Raw genomic sequence first — 25,730 nt, 5'->3', positions numbered from 1 at the left:
TCCCTCACCCCAAGCATGCTTTTAGTGACAGTGGAGAGGAAAAACAGGAAGAACCCTCCAGCAGAACCAGGCTCACTCTAAGCAGCATCTGCCAAGGCCAACTGGGGTTCAGTGACACAGAAGATCTACAGAAATAAGCAGAGATAAAAAAGGAATTTGTTAACCAACTCTACAGGTGGCCCCGTCCAGGCAGAAGAGCTCCGAGCCAGCCCCCATGTTAGAGGACGAAAATAGCACATCCAGTTAGTCACAATCAGAGAAACAGGACTACACTGAAAAATAGGCCGAGCTCAAACATCTATAAACAAAGGTGTTGATGGCAGCAGCACAGCTGCTATTTCTCTTCAAGAACAGACCACATGAAACTACAATGAGGAAAAAGCAGATAGAACATAGGGTTAGAGATTGAACTAACAAATTCTGCAGAGTTGGAGATTAGAGATAGAATGAGGAAAAGTGGTTCCTATGTCCTCCAGCAGTCTAAGGCTATAGCAGCATAACTATAGAGATAGCTCAGGATAACCTGCGTCACTCTCACTATAGGCTTTATCAAAAAGGAACGTTTTAAGCCTACCTTAAAAGTAGACACAGTGTCTGCCCAGCAGACTAAAACTGGGATTGGTTCCACAGGAGAGGAGTCGAACCTCTGTTTGTTTGTGTGTTTGTATGCAACCCTGAGTCAATACGGCTTATGTCCAGCTTTCACTGCAGCTACAGCTGGAAGTCTTTAATCACTTCTGTCAAATTTTGGCCTTTTTGTTTTTGCAAAACAGCTCAAGATCAGTTAGACTGGATTGAAATTGTCTGTTAAACATCAGGGCTTAGTCTCTGGTTTAATTGGGCTTTTGTGTTTTAACAGTTTTTCCCACTAGAAAGCAAAACAGGTTTTCTTCCAGCATTTTTAGCTCTGTCCAGTTTCTCATTAGCTGTGACCACAGTTTCTCTCTTCCTGCTGTGTGAAGAATCCCCTCAGCATAATGCTGCTGCCATTATGTTTCACCAAAGGAATGTTGATGAACCTTCAGGGTTTCCGCTACTCCTAACATCATGCTGCCCAGAAAGTTCTGTTATGGTTTCATCAGACCTCGGCATGTTTATTCCCTACATGCTTAAATGCAAAAAAAACAAACAAATGAGCATTTTATTGGGATTTTTTATTTTTTTTATTTTTTTGAGGTAGGACAGAAATAGATTCTCCTGTTCTTCGTATCTTCTCCATAGCCATCAAAGCTGTCCTTTTAGCTGGATGCCCATTATAGCTGTTTCATGCTCTATTTTTTTGGGTGATGGATCGAACAATACTTTGATAAATGTTAAAATCCTGGGATAATCTTTTGAAACCAAACAGTGCATCAAACCTCCATAAGTGTCCCCCTGACTTGTCTGCTGGGACTCTCTAAAAACGTTGGGAGGCATTGAAAGGGCAGCCATATTATACTCAAGTAGGACTTTTACCTGACTTGGTGCCTTCAAAAGCTGTAACTTGCCTTGGATTGTATTTAGGGGTAATGGAGCAAAGTGTAAGGGCTTTTACTTTGTCTTGGTCTGTCACATAAAATCCTAATAAAACACCCTAAAATGTAACATGAAATAAAAGGCTAAATTCTCTTAGGGTATGGTAATAAAGGGGCTGAGAGTGAGCATGCTTCCCTCTGATGTCTGGTATAATGTGCGTTAATTTGTTGTAAGACTAGAAGAGACAAAACAGCATCTGGATGCCATCCTGCTGGCCAGATGAGCTTAAAGCAGCCTCACAGCTGGAGCGGCAGCTACCAATGCAGATTATACAGCATGGAACCTTATCAGTCTGTCCAAACCAGAAAACCATATGACCCCATTTTTCACACATAATCGCCCAGAATGGCTTTTTTTTTGCAGCACATGACTCCCTTCTTTTAATCTTTGTCTTTTTTTAATATTTCATCCATTGTGATTCAGTTGTTTTTATTTCAATGTCAGCTTCACAGTTTAATACTGATTTTACTGCTTGGCAAATTAGTAAAAAGATTAGCATTTTCTGTAACTCCATAAACCTGCTGTGCCCATAATTCATCTTTGATTTTGTGGGTTTTAGATGTTGGATGTCAGTAATACGAGCTGTGCCTGCAGCTTGGTCCGTTATATTAGATGAACAGGTAGCATGTTGGAACTGTCATGCTACATGCAGCTGAGTCATAGAAATGTATCCTGACAGGATCGTTCAATGCAGCAGGAATGTCCAGATGACGTTCAGGGAGAAGATTTATCTGAAATCTAAGGAAGGGGTGCGGCTGACGAGAAAAAAGAATAAAAATGGATCCCCTTGTGGCAACGCTGCCATCATCTCCTATAAAGCTGATTCAGAGTCTTAGATTTAGGTCAGCTGTTTACTGCAGTGGATCTTGAAGTGTCGGTGTGTGTGTGTGTGTGTGTGTAAGGCTTAAGATTGAACAGCGACTAAATGTAAAAACCCTTTAGTAGAGCTGATACGTTTTCCAAAAGCAGCTTGAAGGCAGTAAAGCTTCTTAATGTCTCATTTTTGAAGATAGTCTAGTTTAATGCTGGAGCACAAATTGTCCTCCAGGTTTAAATGTGTTTAAAAGATGCATTTTTGCCTACTTGTTATTCCCAGGCTGCGTTTCCAATGTGGATAATACTACTGAATCGTTTGCTACTGGAAGCACTTTCAACATATCAGATATACCAAATAATAATTCGGTCTAACAGTAAAAGGTATTCGATAATGGAGGTATACTCTACATTTAGTATGATTCTGAGATTTAGGGTCTGGATTTCTGTGAATCTTGTCAAAGATGCTTCTGTTGTTTTTGCAGGATTTAGTATTATAATGTGACATTTTAAAGAGTGGGTAAACTGTAAATCTAAATCATTTTAGCTGATTTCTCTTCTTTAAACCTCTGATGCTAAATGGCTGTTCCATTCAAAAGGAAATCCCTCTCCTATCACTGATCACCATGAAGCTACATTTGCAGATAATCTGAACAGCTACATGTACATTAGCACCAGAGTTTTTGAAGGTTTTGAACTTTTTGAGTTTGCAATAAGCTTTTTCTCCTCATCTCTTTTTTTCTTTTACAGCGTTGTAAATTAGCTTTACAACTGCTTTCTGCATAGTTTTCTTTTGGAGAGCAGCTCTCATGACACCGACAAGAATCCGCATTGTCTCCATTAGGAATGTTTTTTAAGAAGGTTATAAAAAAAAATCTAAACTAGCGTTTTAAAATATGTGCACAAAAGAATAGCCTGTTTGTTTTTAAAAAGCCTGTGCAGAGCTCACCGTCTGCTGTAGGGTATGTCTGAACACCGACAGGAACCTTGTGCTTTAAAAGGGCTCTGATTCTAGTTCTAGATATGTTTACCAATATAATGTGAGCCATCATACCGATTTCATTCCGCTTATAATTACAAAAACCATGAATAAACCCATACTGAAACGGCTACTTGTTCTCTTATATCCGTTTTTATTTTTGGACAGGGCTTTAAGATTCAAGAAATGAGAAATATTTTCTGTGTTCAGTTCATTTTAATAGTGATGGTCTAGATATTCTGCAATTATTTTAGATTTATGATGTGATGCTCAGCTTTCTTGTATCGCCAACAGGCCTGGCACTGTGAGTGGAGACAGTCTATAAAATCACCAGCCGAGGCCTGATGGTGCGATCGGACGTCATCGCCATCTTAACCGAATTGCGGGTGCAACATGATCCAAAGTAGTAACAGAATTTTTTAGCACTATGATTTTAGTTTCAGTCTCGCTAATGTAGTTTCAGTTCAGCATTTGGAAGAACAGGCCAAACTCATGTGGCTTTGCTTTACATCCCCCCCTCCACACTCTGCGTGCTCTAAAAAAAGGAAGAAGCAGGTGTAAGACTGGGGGATGGCTTAATATAGGTTTGCCCAGACAGTTTCACTGTTTTGATTAATGGCAGCTGGCATGTGGATGCAGTCGGGTTGTAAAGGTCAGTTTAATTTCATATATGCTTGCGTTGGTCGTCGCTGTGTGTGAGCTCTTCATCAATGCTCTTGTATTTTATTTTTTATATTTCCAGGGTTGTTAAATTTGCTGAACAAACATTTCTTTGAATCCATCCTCGAGCTACCTGCATAGATTCAGTCGTGCAATGGTAGACTTTCACTTAAACTCAACATGGGGAGGACTAGGCTCCCTGTACCCCCATTCCTCTGCCTCTGCCTGCTCTTATTTGAGCTTGTTTATTTCACCAGGAGTGGCTTGTTTCCTGTAGGAAAGCCAGTTATATCTTATCATAATCTGCTTGTACCGGTATTTATTTTATCTACCGTTAAATGTCACGCACATCAAAGGATTTTTACAATATTTTCCTTCCGTCAACTCCAACAATGACATTTACAGAAGCTACTTCTCACTAATTTTTTTGAAGGAACTTTGCATTCTAATGAGTGAAACCGCTTGATGGCGTCACCGTCTGTGACCTTGACACCGTACCCTTTTCCATCTTATTTCATCCCCCCACTTTTTTTTTGCACCCTCTCTATCATCTAAGAGGAAACCTGACATAGGAGCAGGTTTCCATGGAAACGCATTTCGCACAGTCTGTCTGTGCAGTCTGCCTTCCCAGGGCTGCTTTTTTTAGACTGTGCACCATATTGTAAAGGCTGCATACTAAACAAGCATCTAATATTCACAGAGGTGTGTTTGAGTTTGAAGGTTATTCTCATAGAAGCAGGTGAATCCTCATGTAGCCATCTTGACATTTTTGTTTACTGTAGGGAAGATTATGTGTTTAAAACGTAATTAAATATTTAGGAGGTTTGAATAATTGCAATTGCGATAATGGGATCCCTCTCATGTATTTTTTTTATTTTTTTTTTCCTTGTTTTTTAGGGGGCGTTCGGGGCTCTGCAGAAGATCTGCGAGGACTCTGCTGAGATCCTGGACAGTGACATGCTGGATCGGCCACTGAACATTATGATACCCAAGTTCTTGCAGTTTTTCAAACACAACAGCCCAAAAATTAGGTAACTCAAATCCAAATTTTTAAAGCCTCTTTTGATGAAAGCAAGATTGTTTTTATACACTTCAGTGAATGTGGCAATGCCCTGTAACCCACCTCACAGGGCCTCTATGTGCTCTAGATCAGACGACCAAAATTAAAAATGTTTAATTAAAAGACAAGAAAAACTTTTATGTGTAGATTTGACCATTTGTTTGGGATCACCGCTTGTTTTAATACCCTATAAGGGGAAATATTAATGTTAAAATATTATACCATACACTGTCTTACAAGCTTCCATTCACATTTGAGAGGAAAACAAGCCCACAGCATCACACATCACCTGCCACACCTAACAGTGGGGATGAGCTACTTTCCTTTTGCTCATTCTTTGTCTCAGCAGTTTCAGTTCAGCCAACTATAGATGTTTATATTCGTAATCCTATGAAAGGTTTTTCCCTCCCATGCCTCTAAAAAAAAACAAAAATAACAACAAACAACAAAAGGCTGGTGTTGTTGAAAGTATCTAAGGGTTGCTATGGAGACTTGGTGACCCAAAGATACTGCTCTGTTAAGGTGAGCTATAAAATAAACATGGAATTAGAATCTCTCAATGACTAAATGGAAGTTCATCAACTTAACACAAGTATAAATAAAAATCTTCAGTTAAATTTAGTTTTTTTTTTTTTTCTCCCCCTGTTTTTATTCCTGTAATTCTGCATAAAATCAATGTACTGAAAAAAACATTTTTCTAAAATTGTCTGCAGAGCTGCAGTAAAAGATATAGATTTATCTTTATCAGGGTTTGTGTCTGTAGATCCTGAAATATCTTGTTTTTTATGTTGAAATAAAAAAAACTTGGGTCTGCTCTCAGCCTGAGTTTGAATTTGATGGCTATCTGCATTTCCACAAAACAAGATCCCAGCAAAAAGTAGCACAGAGGCAGCATTTGTAGTGTGCAGCATGTGAGCAAAGCAGGCTGATGTGACTTCAGCGAGGGTTATTGTGTTGCAGGTCTCATGCCATCGCCTGTGTGAACCAGTTCATCATCAGCAGGACCCAGGCTCTAATGCTTCACATTGACCCGTTCATTGAGGTAAGCAAGATAAGCAGCTGTGCATGAAGTATGAATTTGGCAAATTTGTGTTTGAAAATGTTTTATTTATCAGAACAGAAACTTTGTTTACAGAAGCGGAAAGGTGTAAAGATGAGGGAAAATATTATAAAATTTAATTGCATATAAGGTGATAAAGAGTCTTCATTCTCCTTTTAATCCTCACTTTTTGTCACATTTTAAACACAGAAGTTAGGCTTTTTAGGAGAGGGTTTCTTTGGCGGATCAGATAAAACTGGTGGATGGGAGCTAATACATGATCTATATAAAATGGTTTCCACTGGGGAATTACTTTATAATTCAACCTCTGCGATCTGATGCTTCTTAATGAATTCAATAAATTTGTTTGTATGATTTAATCTTCTCAGCCATTCTGTAAAGGCGTCAGAAGTTTGTTAGAACCTGGGCAGGATACTTTACTGTGGGATTCCCATAGCAATCCTGTGACAGTTGAAACTAGTGGGAAGGTCGACCTTCCTGCAGGGCAGAGGATGAAACACAACCAGGGGTACTTGAATGGTCCAGGCTTAATTCAAATTGAGAATCTAGTGGAAAGGCTTGAAAATGGGCAAATATTTTCCTCTTTATATCTGCAAAGCTCGTAGAGGCACACAAGTTTTATATCTAAAAATACATTAATTAAACATACCCTTTACAGTAATTTGAGTTTCTTCTTCAGTCCATTATTAAGAAAAAATCAAATTGAAATAAAATGAACAACTGATGTGTCCATCCCTGAGGCGCCATATCCTGCGTCACCGTTTCTGTTTATTTCCAGTACTAAAGGGCGTCAGTTTGTGTGTTTTTGCAGAACCTGTTTGCTCTGGCGACAGACGAGGAGCCAGAAGTGAGGAAGAATGTTTGCCGAGCTCTCGTCATGCTGCTTGAGGTCCGCCTGGATCGTCTCCTGCCTCACATGCACAACATCATAGAGGTAAAGACGTTTGGCTGACAGGCTGAGGCCGATTCTTGAAAGTAAAGATGGAGAACATGCATACAAGCATCTTTGTTTTTCTGTCACTGCAGTACATGCTCCAGAGGACTCGAGACCCAGATGAGAATGTCGCCTTGGAGGCCTGTGAGTTCTGGCTGACGCTGGCCGAGCAGCCAGTTTGTAAAGAAGTGCTGTGCGGTCACCTGTCTCAGTAAGAACACACCCACACAAGCTTGTGCTGTACTATCATTGCAATAGTGGTTGATTCATGGCTGCCTGGGTGGCCGGATCGATTTCTACCTCATGGTGGGATGAGTAAGAATCCCTGTGGTATCAAAACTGTCCCATAAAAAATGTGCCTAAAGTAGGACCTCAGATGTGAGTGATTGCCTGTAGGCTTGGACCTATCCTTGCATGTTTTTTGTTTTTTTTTCACATAATTCTACCCCTTGATGTTGCTCCAGGCTCATTCCTGTACTTGTCAACGGGATGAAGTACTCCGAGATCGACATTATCCTGCTCAAGGTCAGCGTTCAGATGATCTGTTCCATGAATCAAGATAATATGCGTTTGGATTAAGTTGTTCTGACTGTAACGGTATCTGGGACAAGTGTTAGTGCTTTTCAAGAAAGGATTAATTAATGTGATAAAAATATCAAGTTATTTATTTTTTTTTTATGTCATGACGTAATGCGAAGCCCTGTTTATTTTTAGGGAGACATCGAGGAAGATGAAGCCGTCCCAGACAACGAGCAAGACATCAGACCGCGCTTTCACCGCTCTCGCACAGTCGCCCAACAGCATGAGGGTGATGGGATTGAGGAAGACGATGATGACGATGATGAGATGGATGACGACGATACGATTTCTGATTGGAACCTGCGTGAGTTTTGTTATCTTAAATAATTTCTGTACTTTTGCAGAGAACTTGTAAAGAAACTGGTGATTATTTTCCTGTTTTTTTTTTTCTTGCCTTGTCTTTTTCCGTTTAACCTCGTCTGTTTCCTGTGCTCTGTAAATGTTAGGAAAGTGCTCTGCAGCAGCCCTGGATGTGTTAGCCAATGTTTTCAGGGATGATCTCCTGCTGCACATTCTTCCACTTCTCAAAGAACTGCTTTTCCATCCCGACTGGGTAGTGAAAGAGTCGGGCATCCTGGTGCTGGGGGCTATAGCTGAAGGTAGGATAAGGAGAAAGATCTGAGGATAGAAAAAAGATCAGATGCAAACACTGCTTAGTTTTTTTCTTCATCTCCTTTATGTTTTCCAGGTTGCATGCAGGGCATGATCCCATACCTACCTGAGCTCATCCCACATCTCATCCAGTGCTTGTCTGACAAAAAGGCACTGGTGCGATCCATTACCTGCTGGACACTGAGCCGCTATGCGCACTGGGTGGTCAGCCAGCCCCCGGATGTTTACCTAAAGCCTCTAATGACCGAACTGCTGAAACGCATACTGGATAGTAACAAGCGCGTGCAGGAAGCTGCGTGCAGGTAAAGATTATACTCTGCTTAATCAGATTCCACCATACTCACACCTGCTAAACTTAACACAAGACAATCTATTTTATGTAGGATCTTATATGATCAACAGAAAAGTAGTGCTTTAATATTGGAATGAACATGATTCAGTATTAACGAGGAATATAAATAGGATAAATCGGATAGGAGGATATAAATAGAGGAAGATAAAGAAAGTTGGACAATAGTCCAACAACTAAAATAATTTCATTAAAAAGTTTCTGTAAAAAAGAGCTGAATGTCAAAAATTGAGCATCAAAAAATACTGCAATGTGTTTATTTTCTTTTGCATTAACCTATAAGCATGTAGACGTTTTACTCCAGGGTTTCGTTGCTTTATGACAAAGGAAAGTTTACTTGTGCAGAGTCAGTTGGCAAAAGACAAAGGAATGTAAAAGTTGCTGGCATTCATGGATTCAGATGCTATCAGAAACTCTGCATGTAAACCCACTTTAAGCATATTACTACCACCTAAAGGGCTGGAGTCAAAAGTCAGTGCCTTATTCTTGTTAAATTTAATGTAACCAAATTGTAAATGTGATTATTTGTTCTGCCTTAATTTATATCAAGCTTTACAATAGGTCTCCAACCTTGATTTAAAGTAAGTTTTTAAGGTTTAAGCTCTTTTTCACCTTTCTAGGAATTGTTTCAGATATCTGGAGCATAGGACCCTAATCTGCTGCTCATTGTTTGTATTGGCTGCAGAGTAGACTGGAGCCTGAACACCTGAGAACTCTGGGGGTTCATTCTATGAAAACAAGTCTGCATTTTATTTTGGAGCTAAGCTTCTCAGTGATTTGACAAACAGAAGTATTTATAGTTAATTTTCTGAGGTACGGGGAGCCAGTGGAAGGACTTTAGAACCGGGTGGATGTTCTCTACTTTCTTAGTTTTAGTGAGGATGCAGGCAGCAGCATTCTGGATCAACTGCAGTAATCAATATGAACACATGAATTAGTTTTTCAAGGTCCTGCTGAGACTTATGTCCTTTAATCCAGAAGATGTTCTTTAGTTGATAGAAGGCTGACACTCTTACTGTCACATAGAATGACAGTAAGATAAAGTATTGCATTCTATTGCCCTTTTGTATACATAGTTTGGTGATTTCAAGCTCCAATGCCTGAAGCTGTGTGCTAACTTTAAAATTTGGGAAGTACTTTTCAGAACAAAGGATGAGCAATTCAATCAGTTGAAAAAAATTTAGTACATCCATGATTTGATTTCTTCTAAGCATTAAGTTATGCCTCATTTTCCAAATTTAGATTTAAAAAAAATAGAACAAAAATGTTTTTCTTTGCAATATAACACAAGATTGTCCGTGAATGGCCATTTCTGAAACTGGTGACTTTTTTTAGTTTTCTACCAGGATTGCCCTGTTTTTAGCTCCTCCTCATCTAACCAGCTTCCCTGTCCCTGCTGAGGGTCAGTGCCCCTCACAGCATGACACCACCACCACCTTGTTTCACTGTGGGAAGGATGTGACATGCAGTGTTAGTTTGTAGAATGAAAGTCCAACTGGTGTCCTGTTGACAGATTCTCCCTCAGCTTTGCCTCAGTCTCTACCTGAGGTTTATTGTTTTCTTTATGAATAATGTTCTCTTGGATTAAGGTTTTGTTCCTGGTTTATAAATGTTTGAATGGCTTAGCTCCCCCCTATCTTTCTGAGCTTTTGCTGATCCATGTCTCATCTCATTCAACAAGATCAGTAATAAACAGACCCCTGGTAAGTTTTGTGTAGAACTGGCTATGCTCACTGTTCTCTAACAAAACGCATACATCTTCAAATAATGATTGTACTAGTATTTGGATTGAGACTAAATCATATACAGTTTGGCTTTATCTACTCTACCAGTGTGGTTTGGTGCCCTCATTAGGTTATACCGCTAAATTTGCTTTAGAAGTTTAGAACAAAGAGGCTAAATTCAAAATACCAGGAAACTCTTTCAAATGTCACTTGTTTTCTTGTTTTAAACCAAATTTGAATATCATGTATCCTCTTTCATTAAACTACTCTGTGTTCATATAATCCATAAAATCCAATTCAAACTTCTTGATTTTTTTGTGCTTATAAAAAGGTATAATGTGAGTGGATACCATGCTCCACCATATATCCGACCATAACCACTAATTGTGATTACTCCCAATAGTGCCTTTGCCACCCTGGAGGAAGAGGCTTGCACAGAGCTGGTACCTTACCTGGCATTCATCCTGGACACGCTGGTGTTTGCTTTCAATAAGTACCAGCACAAAAACCTGCTCATTCTGTACGATGCCATAGGGACGCTCGCAGATTCAGTGGGACACCATCTTAACAAGCCGGTATGCAGCAACAGAATGTGCAGTTTGGCTTCCTAGTTTGTGTGAATTTGACATACCACATGCTATCGTCTGCTTCCTCCTTTTACCTTTTGTTGTGCTAGTGGTGGTAAGTCCATTCTCAGATCTTATGAATCTAGAAAGGCTTTCCTGAAGGTAAAAGGAAAAAAAAAAACACTTCTATTGGGTGAGATTGTTGAGGATATTTCTAACATAACAGTTTTTAACTTTGTGTTGAATGTAATAGGAATACATCCAGATGCTGATGCCGCCCCTGATACAGAAATGGAACCAGCTCAAAGATGAGGACAAAGATCTTTTTCCTTTATTAGAAGTAAGTTTTCCCTCCAGGTACAGAAAGTATCCACACAACTTTTATTTGGTTCAATTTAAGGTTTCCCCTTCTGCCTTCCTCAGTGTTTATCATCCGTAGCCACAGCCCTTCAAAGTGGCTTTCTTCCCTATTGTGAGCCGGTTTACCAGCGATGCGTCAATCTGGTCCAGAAGACACTCGCCCAGGCTATGGTGAGTCTGTCGGGCTCAGAAAAGCCAATCTAACCAGTCTATTAAAGAGAAACTACGGTATTTTTACATTGGGCCCTTGATTTTATGTTATTAGATCATGTTCTACTCACCCATATAAGTTTTGTGTCATTTGGAGCTGTTCTGAAGATATTCCGTTAGGTTATATCCAAGTAACGTCTTCCCATGGGCAACGAGTTGAAGGCAAAAACTAAACTGTTCATAATTTATTCTTTATAGTACGTCAGCATTCATAACATGTAGGTGAATCACTGTCCCCCAGAGATCTGTGGTTATATTTTTTATATTTATACTTTTTAAAAACAAAGCGGCGCGTGTATGGCGTCATCCGCGCATGTGGACTGGAGTTGTGACAGGCAGCCAGGGCCACAGGCGGCTACGCTCTACCCCTTCTATTCATTCGGCTAGCTAATCTGAATCATTCAATTCCATTTCAAGAGCGAGATCATCTGTGGTAGTAGCACTAGACATCTTCCAGGCATGTGAGTAAAACTAGCAGCAGCTCAGCGGACAGGATGAAGGAATGGTAGCCGGCGCATGCGGATGACTTCATACGCTCTCCGCTTTGTTTAGTGAGTGAAAGTCAAATTTATTTACGGGTTAAAATATTGAAAAATCACTGATTCTAATCTTACTTTGATAATTATTCATGGGTTTTAGAGATGCACCAAGATATCATCTGGTGATCAAAATCTGGTTATTTTTTATAAAACCTAAAGTGTATATTAACACCAAAATAACCTTGTTCTTGTGTTTTAGACTGTATAAGCTGGGCCTTATTAAACAAACAATGAAAATAATTTTGTTTCATATTTTTAAAAAAAAGTCCATAACACTCTGTTACAAACACCAACTCTTAGAAACAATACGAAGATCAGCTGAATGGATGAGGCGGTTCTAGGCAGGACTTCTTGAGCTCCATGCGCTGCCAAGAAAGAGCCCTCCCACAAATCTACGCTGCTGTCTATCCACCTCATTATGCTCAGTACTTCACCACTTCCTCAGAAGGAAATGCTTGTAAAATACTGACATGAGTGGGAAGAAGAAAATCCCTGGCTGGACAGTGTCAGCAGGGATGAGTACGAGGAAAATCATAAAATATGTCAGGCTGGCAGCAAGTGTTTACAGTGGTGCTTAGTAAAGGAACACTACAGACTGAGAAAGCAGCAACCCAAACACCAGTCCCTTATACACCAACCATCTCCTGAGGCCAGTATGGTACGGAATATTATACAGTGGTTCTACTGATGGTCTGTGTTAAGTTCATTATCATTTATATAAATGGCTATTTAATGATAAAATCATGCTTACAGTCTAAGAGAAGAAAAATAATACAAGCAAACAAATATATCCTAAAATATGGTGTTTTTTTGTTTTTTTCTCCCTAATTTCTTCACAGTCAGGGGAGCGCCCGTAAGGACAGAAAAAAATCTGTGATCAATCAGTGATCAAATGATTGCTGTAATGGAGTATGCAGATGAGCTTCTGCTTGTTTCATACATCTTATGCATTAAACTAAAATTATTATTTAGTGTATTTTTAATGTTGTCTGATACAAACCAAAAGACCACCTTTAGGTGCTTGTGCTACTACCATATGTAAATCCTACATAAAGTAGTTCATTGCTCTTTAGATAAGTGTTGGAGATAATGTTTAATATGCAGCAGTGTTTTACAATAAATGGATACATTGCAATAACATGACTATGGCCATGGGGTTTCCATCATCTTATCTTTTTAATTATGGCAGCCCTAACTGCACGAGCCCTCGTCATCATAGCTCTGCGTTCTGGTATAAATACGACTCACTCAGACACAGACCTGTTCCTCGTTAGCCCCACCAGCTCTAGGTATTGCAAACTTGATGCCCTCATCTGTTTCTAGTGCACCTAAAACTCTCCATGCCTCAGGCTAAGGCTAGGCTAAGCTAGCCGCCACATTCTCCTGTACTGACCACAGCCCGATTCCTAGTCTGCCTTGGTGACATTTTTCTAAATAAATGTGCGGGCGTGGTTATATTTTCACATGGGGTGAGTTTCACTTTAAGAACTTCGAGATGTTCGAAACTATTTAAGGGGATTTTTTTTTACATATTGACACAAGACTTAAGATTATTTAGGCTACAAAAGGGCAATACAATTCAATACTTTTATCATTTAGCAGAAGCGATATCTGTAGATTGACTTAGAAGTGGGAAATTTTACTATGCTTATCAGGCTAACTTTAGCATTTATATGACTAATATAAAAAGCTGCTGAATGTCGGCTCTGAATTTTTTTTTTTTTTAAAGGGAAAACCCAGGCGGTCTGAATTTCCCTGTGAATTATTAATGCCACTCAGGAAAGAAGTGTGGAAACTATTTTGATTGAAGTTTATTTCTGATTTTATAAAAAATAGTTGGGTAACCGGTCACATCTCTAGTAGTGATTATCCTTCATTTCTTTCTCACTGTTCAGCTTTATCAGTCACAACCTGATCAGTATGAGGCGCCAGACAAAGACTTCATGATAGTGGCTCTGGATCTTCTGAGTGGACTGGCTGAGGGATTGGGTGGCACCATTGAGCAGTTGGTTGCTCGCAGCAACATCCTGACTCTCATGTATCAGTGCATGCAGGTAAAGAGCTGCCCAAAGCACATTGCTTTATAAACAGGTAGACTGACATGTTTTGTTAATTGTATGTTTTTCACAACTTCAGGACAAAATGCCTGAGGTGCGTCAGAGCTCTTTTGCTCTGCTTGGGGATCTCACTAAGGCCTGTTTTCAACATGTAAAACCCTGCATCGGTATGTCTTATGGTCTTTGAAGTCAAGTTTGGTAATAAGTCACTTAGTCAATCCCAAAATTGATCATTTTCTTCTTTTTATTTTTAGCTGATTTTATGCCCATACTGGGTACAAATCTGAACCCAGAGTTAATATCTGTGTGCAACAATGCAACCTGGGCAATTGGAGAGATATCCATACAAATGGGTGAGTGAAATGCTTCCAGATCCTCCTTTTTTTCCAACCTAGTTATAGGTTTTTAAAAAATAACATTATTTCCTACTTGGAATCAAACATACAGGGCCTGAAATGCAGCCATACATTGCCATGGTGCTGCACCAGCTGGTGGAGATCATTAACAGACCCAATACTCCAAAGACTCTGCTGGAAAACACAGGTACCACACGGTGGTAGTGCTGAGCCAGCCACACAGGGAAGTCCTCACATAGTATCTAAAGTCTGATTCAGTCAGCACTGACTGCACTCACAGGGATGGCCGTCTAAGCCTTCTAATCTCCGTCCAAACAACGTTTCTCAAAGAATGAGCCTTATGGGTTTTGTTGGTTTCACCCTAATCTGCTCAGATATTTTACTTATTGATTCACAGCCCGGTGCAGAGACCTCTAAAATAAGATAAAAGAAAATAAAATCTGCCGATGAATTCCTGACGCTCTTGAAATGAACTAAACCATGTAAGGGCTCAGTCTTTGGGAGTCCACTAACCTGGACGGACTGATGGGTTCAGTAGGACGCAACAGGATGAAAAGCTTAGATATCCTCACATAGTTACTAAAGGCGTACTTCTCTTATTAGTTAACGGCTAATCCTGAATGATTGAGAGAAGTCCTGAACAGCACACATAGAGCACTGAGCTTAGATATGCATTTTAGACCTCTAGATAATCTCTGCTTATGTTTTTAACCTTTAGGAACAGTAATAACCTGCCAAAAAAAGACAAATTAGGCATTCTTTAGAGGTGTACCTGTTTGTTTGCTGTCAGTTTGTGTTGCTTTTATTTACTGTTCTTTAAATGTGAATGCATTTCTGCTAATAGGTGTTAAATGTTAAGACTGGCCAATGTTTAATGCAGGATACATGATGCATTTAGAGTAATCATGAAGTTCAAATAAGAAAACCCAAACATTATAACCGGCTAAATGGTTTTCCTCCCTCTTTCTTGCAGACGGTGCCTTGCAAATGTATTCCTACCCCTTGAACCTTTCCACAATTTTTCTATACAACCACAAATCGAAGTAAAATAACGTAGAGCTTAGGGCTTCAACAGTTATATTGTAAATCGAATAATCTGTCGTTTTTTTTTTTTTTTTTTTTTTTTTGATTTATCGATTAATAATAGCGAAACATTCTGTAAAGAAGATTTTTTTTTCATGAAATTATACCAGGTGAAACTAAAACTTAAGAGAGCCTATTGACAGGAGAAATTTTTCTTTTTTTTATATCTTAAATGCAAAATGTTTGTATATTTTATTACAATTTTGCTATAGTTACTGCTCTAATTGGGTTACTCTGTCCGTTAGAGATGTTTTAGAGTCTCTATACTCCAGTTAATGATTAATCAATTACTAAATTAGTTGAAGATTATTTCAATAATTGATCTATCACAGTTAATCTGATTAATTGATTTAGCCCTAGTAGAGTTTGCTGAGAAGTAGTGAGCATTTATACCAGAATAGAGAGAAATGTGGTGGCGGCAGTGTCATGCTCTGCTGCATTCTGCTCAAAGAAGTACTTCAAACCTGATCAAAGAATTGATAGAAGTATGCCTAATACAGCTCATAATGGAAGAAATAACTTTTAAAGGAAAAATTTTATAGCACTAATATGTGTTATGTTTCCCAAGTTTTGTTGAACACGTTTTGCTTCCCATCCAGGAAGCTTTTTCAAATCAATATGCCTGGATTATCTTTGAGCTCCAAGCTTCATATAGTAGCCCAACAAAGCCTTGTTATGGCTTAAAAAATGTGCATATTGAACCGGAAAAAACAGGTCGCCCCTTGGTAATGGGGAGTTGTTGAGGTCGTTGATGGTCTACAATACCCGATACTGGCCTATGTCTCTGTGGGGAAACAAATGTCTTCAAACTTGGAAAACAAAGTCCAGTGGTTTGTGTTTTAACTTTTTTGGAATGACTATGGCCTGGATGACTGAGAATCTTCACCAGCATATTGATCTATTCAAAGTGCATTTATAAATCAGATGTTTACAGAAAGGCTCCATTCATTCTGGCCACAATTAATCTCTTTGTGTGCGGTTTCCACGTTACTCTCATGTAAAGCCGCATTAGGGGAGACTTATGGTTGGCGATGCAAAGTAGTCATTGCAGCTGACTTATCTTCAGCATGGGTGGTTCTAAATGGTGGCCAACAGGGGGCAGTGCCCCTGTTGAACTGGTTCTAGCCCCTGTACTGATGTCATAATACAAAAAAGGGAGAAAAAAACGAATCTAGTGTGCTGGAGCAGACATAGTGACTGATGGGTTCCTTGGACCCATTTCAGCTTTTTCTTTACCATCCTGTTTTAAATTAGATTTAATAATAACGTGATGATTCAGTCATCATTTTGAACCAAATAAAAAAAAAATACTCAAACTTGTTACTGATGAAATTATCAGTTTTACATACATTTTAAATCTAATTGGATTAAAACTTGTAATTTTCATTTAAATAGTCAAAATAAGTAATATTCTGGAATTATTCATGTAGGTTGATCTAATATGGCAAAGAATACATTTATTTAATCTTTGAGTAGATAATTATTTTGTAACTAATTATTTCAGTTGCGCGCTGTAAATCTAGTAAATCTGGTCTAGAACCACCACTGATAGAGGAAGACAAAGAAGCATAGAAGTATTGGCAATCGCAGACGTGTATAGAGCGATGCGGCTTCAATTTTACTGAAAGGTTTTTTGTGTTTTAACAAACTGTTTTCAGAAAACAACTCCACACTTTTCAGATTTTTATCACTACGTGCTGCTTTTATCTATTATGCAAGATGTCCAAATTTAACAAATGTATTGTGAATAAAAGTGAAATGGTTCAAGGGAAGGACGTTTACAAAGCTCTAAGAAATGCAAAGTCAGATATTTTTTTTTCAGTCATGTAAAACTGAGGTTAAATAAAGAAAGCCGGTTTGACTGGAACTAAATATAAAGCAGTCGCTTTCATGCCAGAGTAACTGGCTGCGTGGCTGTGAATTCTTGGCGAGCGCTGCGGCCCTCCTTAGTTTGCCTCCGATCAGCTGATCCTGCACTGAACTTTACTCTAATGAGCGTACCATCTGCTTTCTGCATGTTTCATTGGACTGTTCATAAATGCCTGTTTGTTTAATGAGAATGTTGCATAGTTTTGTGTCTCTTAAACTTAGGTCCTCCCTCCTCTCTGCCTCATAAGAACCTGCTGTGCTGGATACTAGTCTCCCTCCATGTAGTTGGCTTGGAGTAATGAGTCATTTTCTTTTCCAAAAGAAAAACAAAAAAATCCAAATATTTCTGATTGAAATCAACATTTGTGAGTTTAAGGGAGAAATCTCTGAAAAGCTACATTAGCCACACCTTTCTTTTTAATCCCCCGTTTCTGGAATTGTGCATTTTAAAGTTAAGCTAATGACATTCAATCTATTTTCTTACCAGATCTGAAAAAAAAAATAAAATAACTGTTTGATCCATTAGGGTTTCTGAAAGCAGACATCCATGTTTGCCTTTGTTTCTATGAATGTCTTTGTGAGAGTTGTCGATGTGTTCTCCCTTAAACGATCTGTATGTCTTTTTTTAGAGTGCCATGTTTTACATTCCTGCCCACGACCGAAGGGGGGGCAGTTGTAATCAACGCTAGTGAAGTCTTCTGTTTTATTATCATACACGGATTCTGTTGATTTTTATGTCTCTGAGTTGTTTGTTTTTTCTTTATTTTTTCTCCTCCCCCCTCCTCATTGCTCATGTCTTCGTTGGCGTTTGGTGGTGTGTAACCGTGATTGCGTTACCTTAGCAATAACAATTGGTCGTCTTGGTTACGTTTGTCCTCAAGAGGTGGCACCCATGCTACAGCAGTTTATAAGACCCTGGTGTGTATTATTCAATCTTTTATTTAATTCATCTCTCTCTCTGCTCTGTTCTTCTCCTCTGTCGCCTGTTCCTCCCCTGATCTCCTCTCCTCCTCTTCCTCCTCCTCCTCGCTTCTAAAACAAACTTCTTTTTTCAGTTTTTTTCTTATCAGTTTGTAATCATTGCCAACCATGTGACTAACCCTGTCCTTTTTTTAGGTCCTACTTGTGATTTTTCTTTTATCGCCTCAGTAGCACCTTCATGTATTACACATTAAGTTGTTTAATTTCTAGTTGTTGTTTTTTTTTGTGCCATTGTTAATTGTCGCTAACAACTTCTAAGATGCATGGGATCAGAATTGTCACATGCCTGCTGGTTCAAAAACAGAGAAAGGATGCTTTTAATGCCAAAGAGCATTCCTAAATCCCTTTCTCGTTTCCTAGTCACCCAGCTGCATGACCTGTCCCAGAACTATCCCAAGCTTTTCTAGTAAATCTCTCTAAAACAAACAAAAGTTCAATTCAAGGTGCTACACATGAGGTTTTGCTGAACACACTGCATATAGGCAACAGTAATGTTTTATTTATTTATTTTTAGTCAGTGTAGTTGTGTTACATGCAAAAACTGACTTGTTTTGTGTGCATGCTTATGGTGTTGTACTGATCACAGGTCATGTTAGAAGTTTTTAAAGCTAAGAAATTGATTAATTTAGGGATTCAGTAGGCTGTCTATATTTCTAAATACATGAATTAGCATTAAATTAAAGAAGTGGAAGTTGTTAATGTGTCACTGTGTAATGATCTTGATATATTCAATGTTGAACTTGGCCATCCCTACTGTCAGGTGCACGTCTCTGCGAAATATAAGAGACAATGAGGAGAAAGACTCTGCATTCAGAGGAATTTGTACAATGATCAGTGTAAATCCAGGAGGTGTTGTTCAGGTGAGTGTCGGTCCCAATTGTTTATCTATGGCTCCTGAAGATGAAATGTTGCCTCACCTCTTTTCTTTGGAACAGGACTTTATATTCTTCTGTGACGCAGTGGCTTCCTGGGTAAACCCAAAGGAAGATCTCAGAGAAATGTTCTACAAGGTAAAATGTGTAAAAATATAGAACAGCTAACTGAAGATGTGGTCAAATTAAACGATAAACAAAAAATAAAAAAATGTCCCTAGTGGCCTAAAGCCATAATGACAAGTGCTATTCTAAAGGCTGATTTATACTCAGAAACCAGGTCGTCTACGTGTGTGTCTCAGTTAATACAGACACTCTGCTGCTCCTCTCCAAAATCGTAGGTGGCCGCAGACAGGAGTAGATTGGTCAAATCTACATCCACTCTACCCTATGCGTATTTCCTGTTTGGTACTTTCCGGCTTGTTTTGTTCGTATGACCACCATTGTGGAAAACGTCTAGTGAAGATGGATTAGCTAGAAGAGCTACGTACACGAGAACGCTGGGACCCTTTTTCCACCTGGATCCCCGCTCTTTTTCGCACTCCATTGTCGCACAAACTTGCCTCCATTTCCTCACCTCCTCGGCTGTATCTAGATCCACTGCTACTTCGTGATTGTCCCACTTGCGTTGTGGTGTCGAATAACATAGTGCAGACAACGCTTCAATATTTGGCATAAATCAAAAATATCTGCGTCATACCTGCGACAAGCTCACTGCGACACACTGATGGGGGAGTATAACCAGCCTTTTACTCCATAAACTTTTTCCCATTGTGACTAATTTCTGCAATAAAGAGTAAGGAAGATGCATCCTATATAGCTCCTTTTATTCCAGTCGGTCTTATGAAAAATTAACATGTTAACGCTCAGAGTTATTTTAATCAAATAATCCCAACAGATTTCTTTAGTTTTATATCTAAAGAAACTCAGCAGCTTGCGTCAAATCGTCTTACAAAATTCACTCTTCCTGGATGAGAATGTAGCAACAGAGGACATTCGCTTCCATAATCTGGTTAACAATGCATCAATCCCTTATACCTAGCATGAATGTAGCGACAGTGGAGAGGAAAACTCTTTACACAGGAGGAAACCACCAGGCTGTGTTAGCAGCCTTTCACCATAACAGACTGGATGTTAGAGGATATTTTCCTCCAAAAAAATGACCAGCTTCCCTGTTCCTGCTAGGGAAAAGCATCTTCTTGGCCTGATATATGCATCATGGAGATGGTTTGTTGATGGTGAAGTGGATCACTTACAGCTACAGATTGATCAAATGTTGTGTTGTTTTTTTTTACTTAGCTGACTTCACTACATTGTCTTTTGTCTGCTTTGAATATCATGTTTTTTTCCAACTTGGCATTAAAGCCGTTCTGGTTTCTGGTTTCAGATCCTTCACGGGTTCAAGAACCAGGTGGGCGAAGAGAACTGGAGGCGCTTTTCAGATCAGTTCCCGCTGCCTTTGAAGGAGCGACTGACTACCTTTTACGGGGTGTAAAGGTTTTCCACAGCACTGTGCCTCATCGCGGGGTCAGTTTCTTCGTTCTTTTAATTTTATTTCTAGATGTCGATACATGGAGTAATGTTGCCTTTACTCTTCTTTCTCTGCACAGGTCATTCACCATGGGAGACAAGATAGGGAACCATCCCTGGGAACATGTTAACCCTTTACAGGGGAGGGAGGGTGCAGACCCCTCCCTGACCTGGAGGAAGGGGTGGGAGGGGTGATGGTAGCTGCAAGTTCTCAGTGCCCTTAAGCGCTAAGCTGGGGAGGGACAGAAACTGGCAATTCAACCTTATCATGGGAGGATCTTTAATTTAACCATCTCAATCACAAATAATGGACAATATCACTTTTATTTTCTTTGCTTTAATTCTTCAGATATCATTCAGGAACACAGAAGGTAAATATTAGGAGAAACTGATGAGTCTGTGTGAGATTTTAGTTCAGGATAAATAGATTTCCTAGACTAAAAAAATAAATCTTAAGATTTTAGGTTGATTATCAAGATGCTTTATCTCAAATCAGCTGATGCTAAGAAAGCATTTTATCGAATCCACTTCTGAAAAAAGTACTTTCAGAACGCTGCATATCATCCAAAGGAAGTAACCTATTATTTCAACATTGAAGCAGGGCGAATGCCTCCTCATTCAATCACCAGGGAGCACAATTCAAGAGCAGCTTTTCTGGGATTAGGTAGCATGCTTATAATATTGTGAAAAGCTGTTGAACATTAGTGATGTGTGTTGACAGCCGTCATTGCCATTTGATAAGGTTGTTCTTTGATTGTGTAATCTATATTTAAAATACTTTTAATTTTGTTTTCAACAGCAGTCTGTAACGTAGCATGGCAGGGTCTACGCTGAGTTTAGGTCGTGTTCAGCTGTGATGTGACATTGGAATGAGTCTCTTGTTTTTGTGGTGTGAATGTGACATTTTTATTTCATTTTATATTTGTTTTTTAGCGAGCGTATCAAATCTTTAGCTGCCTAAAACAGTTTTAGTTTTTTTTTTTAATGGTGGAAATTTCCAAAGGAAAATTGAAGTGGAAGCAGGTTGGCAACCTGTGTTTTGACCTCAGTGATATAAAACACGTATGCTTTGTGACTTTCTGCAATCAGAACCAAATATCCCATAACAGTGACGATTTCTTATTGAAGACCAGGGAGACTAAACCTCCACTGGACATTTTTGTTAAATTATTGGTAAAATGTGCATTGTCAAACTTCAGAAATGTAGTCATTAAACTGCATTACATATGCGCTTCATTTCATGAGTGTGTTGCACAGCTGATGAGCCGCTCTTGGACTCGATCACTCCTCCACTCTGGAGCAGCAGGACGCTGCCTGTTAGCCTCTACGAGAAATCCCTGTTGAAGTTTGAGTTTAGCAGCGAGAAAGTAGAGGCCTGATTGGATAACACGCCAAAAATATATCACTTCCAGTGAGGCTAAACCTCATATGCCCCATTTACATTACCCTCTGAAAAACTATCCGTGCTGAGTTCGGACCGAGCCTGGATCAGTTAACCGTGCAAAGCTCCGTTCCTTACGACCGTTTACACATCACGCTAGCGCAGTTCCTCGCCTCCAAGTGATGATCTACGGTACTACTGCTTTCTAGGACTGAAGGAGGGAATCAAGCAAATCTAAATGGCGGCGCCCGTAACATTCAGGAAGTTATGTTTGGTTATAATTGTGATATTTTGTTGTTTGCGGAGATCAGACGAAGAAGGCTGTCTCTGCGTAATCCCAGGTCGCACCACGCTCTTTTGAAGCCATTTTATAAAATGTAGTGTTGAAAAGATTTCAGTTGTTGTTTTACAGTTCTTCTGTTTTATGGTGGTTGTCAAGCAACTTATGTGCATTACCGCCAACCACTGGATGCTGACTGTAGATAGGAGATGAAGCAATCTGCTCATGCTCTTCTTAATCAGAGAACCGAGCCATAAGTGAACCATGCCGTGACTTAGTACTAGATTTAGTGTGGTACAGTTATCTGGCACGGTCCAGGTCAGTTGCGTTCCATTTACACTAAACTGTTATCTTGGCACGGTTTAAAATGGGTAGTGTAAATGGAGCAGGGGCGGGCCGTGAAGCTGGCTGCTCGATGCTGATCGGCAAACATGCTGACGGATGTATTACTGACAGCAAGGAGGTTTTCCTCATGAGCCGAGTGGAAAAAGTGATTGTTCAGTCTGGAGTTTATCATTTCAGAGCGTTTCACAACAGCTATTTTCACCTGTTGTATTGTGTTTTACGTGTTTCAACATTTGTTAATGCAATACCTGATGTTTGGATTTAATTAACGCCATTGAGCTGCCACTGCCCCATAATATCAGTGTCAAACATGTTTTTTTTTTCTGTGTATTTAGAAAGTTCTTTTCCTGGTTGTTCTGTGCTAAAAGCATGATCCTGAGGATGACTGTACTGTGTCGGGTGGTTGTCACTGTGGGGTACTTGGATGCTTTCATGTCTTGCATGTTGGTGGCCCCCTCATGCTAAAACATTCAGTGGGAGGGAGGAGTGCTTCAAGTTGATGACACTGGGACGCATATAAACTTTGCGTAACGGCGTGCTCTCCCTGAACACCTCCTCCCATTGATGGATGTAGTTTTAAAATACTGTGAAGAATGTTTAATGCGTCTGCTTTTTCTGTGTTGTATCTATATTTTTTTTTAAGTGTCAAAACTGTTGAAGGTTACAGCCTGAATGTATTCCATGATGGTAGTTTTTATTTTATTTTATTAATGAACCCAGTTAGTTGTTTTTCCTCTGCTGGCCAGAGTAATTAACTGCAGTATTTGAATCTTTGCAACACTGATGGCGGATTATTAATTATAGCTGCTCAAATGAAGTTTTTACCTAATGCAATAAGCGTCTTCATGCAATTGGACTGAAAATGTAGATTTATAGTGATGGAGATAATTCCAGTGCCTTTCAAAAGTATTAATACCCCTTTTGAAGGTTTTTATGCTGTGACCACAAATTACATTACAACCACAAATTATGATAAATACTAGTGAATTGCAAGAAAGTTATTCATCATTCAAAAGTCTTAATTGGGTTCAACAATTTTCACAGCTGCTGATTTTTTTAAATTTTATTTATTTTATTTTTTGCTGCAAGTCTCAGGACATTTGCACAGCTAGAGACTCACATATTTCCCCTCATACTCTTATTTAAACTAACCCAAAACTAACAGTGCTTCTTGCAAAAAAAAAAACACCTTTATTCGATCTAGCCCTGGACTTTGAGCTTTTTTTCCCCCTCATACATGAACATGGTTTTAACTAAGCCGTTTTAAGCTCTACCTCTACGTCAGTTTTGCAGCCCACAGTTTAGCTCCACCCATCGGTTCATAATATTACTGAAACAATTAATTGTCATTAATCGATTATTTAAAAATAATCAACAAATTTACTTAACGATTAATCGTTAAATTGAGAATAGAAACAGTTAGCTGTCAGAGCAACCCACTTGGAGCAGTAATATCACATTTGTAAAAAAAAAAGATATAAACATTTTGCATTTAAGATAAAGAAAAGTTTTCATCTGTCAATATGCTCTATCCAGAACTCAAGTGGAAAAGTCTGAGCTTCACCTGGTCTAATTTCACCAAAGGTTTCTTTAGGGGCCCTTTGGCTAACCGATTATTAATTAATTTTTAAAAAATCGACAGATTAATCGTTTTACAAAATAATCGTTAGTTGCAGCCGTACTTCTCAGCTTCACCTCAGCATGGGCATATCTCTAACTTGTTTTCATTTTATTACCCATTGTTAGATTTTTAAAAGTCCACCAAAAGGTTTCCTTTTCATCTCATGTGACCAAAGAGCACCTGAGATGCTCTCCCCACCTAGCCTGTCTGTGCAGCTGGATAAAACGCTTCCCTGAAGCCGCTTCCATGTCTGAGTCCCAATGAAATGAGTTTAAATTGGTGTTTATAGTTGAACAAAATGTTAAAAACTGAGCACTTTTGAAAGGGACTGTGACGTCTTTCTTATAGGTAACAATTGCATCATGGAATACAGAGGCAAAGACTTGTGCGTGTGTGTTTCCCCATTACTCTTTTGTTGGAAGCGTTTTGGGTTTTTTTTTTTATGTCTGGCACATTCCAGCTGTTTGGCGTGCACAGAAATGCTGCGATCACAGCTAGACGGGGTGTGTTCAGTCCTCATATTCTTTCACTAAAAGAATGTACGTCTATACAAAAAATCCCCCCCCAACACAAATGAATGCCCGTCGTTACTGTGCTGTCCTTCTGACTTGACCGCTGCTAAACATTGTAGTTTTGTTTCACCACTTGAATATGTCTTTTCTAAGTGTAAACCTCAGGTTGCTTGTGTTCCAGTGTTTTTATGTTGTTTTTTTATTTTCTTAATGTGTACACCTTTTATGCATCCCCCTAAAGTCCTAAAAAGTAGTAAAAAAAAAAGATGTTTTTCATGTAAGAAATGGATAAACATGGATGTTAACAGATTTGTTACTTGCAGCACTGTGAGCTGTCAAAAACCTAAGGGTAATAAAGAACATTTCAGCAATGGTAACTTGCACATATTTCGTATACCTTTTACCTAAAGCAAAAGTGATTGACCTTAGTGTATTCTCTACATAAATGCCATAAGAGCAAGATTTCCTTGATTTGCAATATATTCAGTATACTGTGTTGAAACCAGTCCAGAAATACGAAGTTGAAAAATCAAAAAAATGTTGACTTTCTACAGAGCTTTATTAAACGACTACATTTTATAAAGCACCTACCAGTAGTTAGCGATGACTGAGCTCCTGTATTCTGTAATCCAATCAGCCTTTTAACTTCAATAGCTAATCTGCCTTTCACCTTTTTTGCTAAGAGAAGCAAAAACATAATTTTGATAGACTTGGTTTCTTCTTTTTTTTTTAACAAGCTGCTGAATTTAGAAACAAGTAATACTTTTGGGGCCACCAAATATTTTGGATCATGCAAAGACTCTATATTGTACTGTAGTAATTTTGTAATATTTGTAAGATGATAAAGTGGGTGTGAATGATTACCATTGCTTGAATCTATACA

General features: G+C 39.0%; 1 protein-coding gene across 5 annotated transcripts in view; it reads left to right on the top strand.

The window, feature by feature from the left end:
* tnpo1 (transportin 1) overlaps positions 1 to 24,340 on the top strand; it is a 32,127-nt gene extending 7,787 nt beyond the window's left edge. For 4 of the 5 annotated variants that reach the window (XM_015388368.1, XM_015388371.1, XM_015388370.1 and 1 more), the window contains exons 6-25: positions 4,865 to 4,998; positions 5,988 to 6,069; positions 6,899 to 7,021; positions 7,114 to 7,232; positions 7,486 to 7,546; positions 7,736 to 7,904; positions 8,047 to 8,199; positions 8,289 to 8,514; positions 10,689 to 10,860; positions 11,105 to 11,191; positions 11,275 to 11,382; positions 13,856 to 14,014; positions 14,097 to 14,184; positions 14,272 to 14,370; positions 14,465 to 14,560; positions 18,168 to 18,243; positions 19,067 to 19,166; positions 19,242 to 19,316; positions 20,566 to 20,705; positions 20,789 to 24,340. In XM_015388368.1, coding sequence (XP_015243854.1) covers positions 4,865 to 4,998; positions 5,988 to 6,069; positions 6,899 to 7,021; positions 7,114 to 7,232; positions 7,486 to 7,546; positions 7,736 to 7,904; positions 8,047 to 8,199; positions 8,289 to 8,514; positions 10,689 to 10,860; positions 11,105 to 11,191; positions 11,275 to 11,382; positions 13,856 to 14,014; positions 14,097 to 14,184; positions 14,272 to 14,370; positions 14,465 to 14,560; positions 18,168 to 18,243; positions 19,067 to 19,166; positions 19,242 to 19,316; positions 20,566 to 20,673 — 2,235 coding nt within the window. In that variant the 3' untranslated portion in view covers positions 20,674 to 20,705; positions 20,789 to 24,340. Of the gene's footprint in view, positions 1 to 4,864; positions 4,999 to 5,987; positions 6,070 to 6,898; positions 7,022 to 7,113; positions 7,233 to 7,485; positions 7,547 to 7,735; positions 7,905 to 8,046; positions 8,200 to 8,288; positions 8,515 to 10,688; positions 10,861 to 11,104; positions 11,192 to 11,274; positions 11,383 to 13,855; positions 14,015 to 14,096; positions 14,185 to 14,271; positions 14,371 to 14,464; positions 15,949 to 18,167; positions 18,244 to 19,066; positions 19,167 to 19,241; positions 19,317 to 20,565; positions 20,706 to 20,788 lie in introns of those variants that run through there. The other variant, XM_015388372.1, reaches the window with a different exon arrangement.
* Positions 24,341 to 25,730: the final 1,390 nt, after the last annotated feature.

This window comes from Cyprinodon variegatus, unplaced genomic scaffold (assembly GCF_000732505.1).
Source record: "Cyprinodon variegatus isolate N-32 unplaced genomic scaffold, C_variegatus-1.0 Scaffold421, whole genome shotgun sequence".
Taxonomy (NCBI): Eukaryota; Metazoa; Chordata; class Actinopteri; order Cyprinodontiformes; family Cyprinodontidae; genus Cyprinodon; species Cyprinodon variegatus.
Note: the sequence above shows the minus strand (reverse complement) of the source record. Positions and strands in the feature narration are given on the sequence as shown.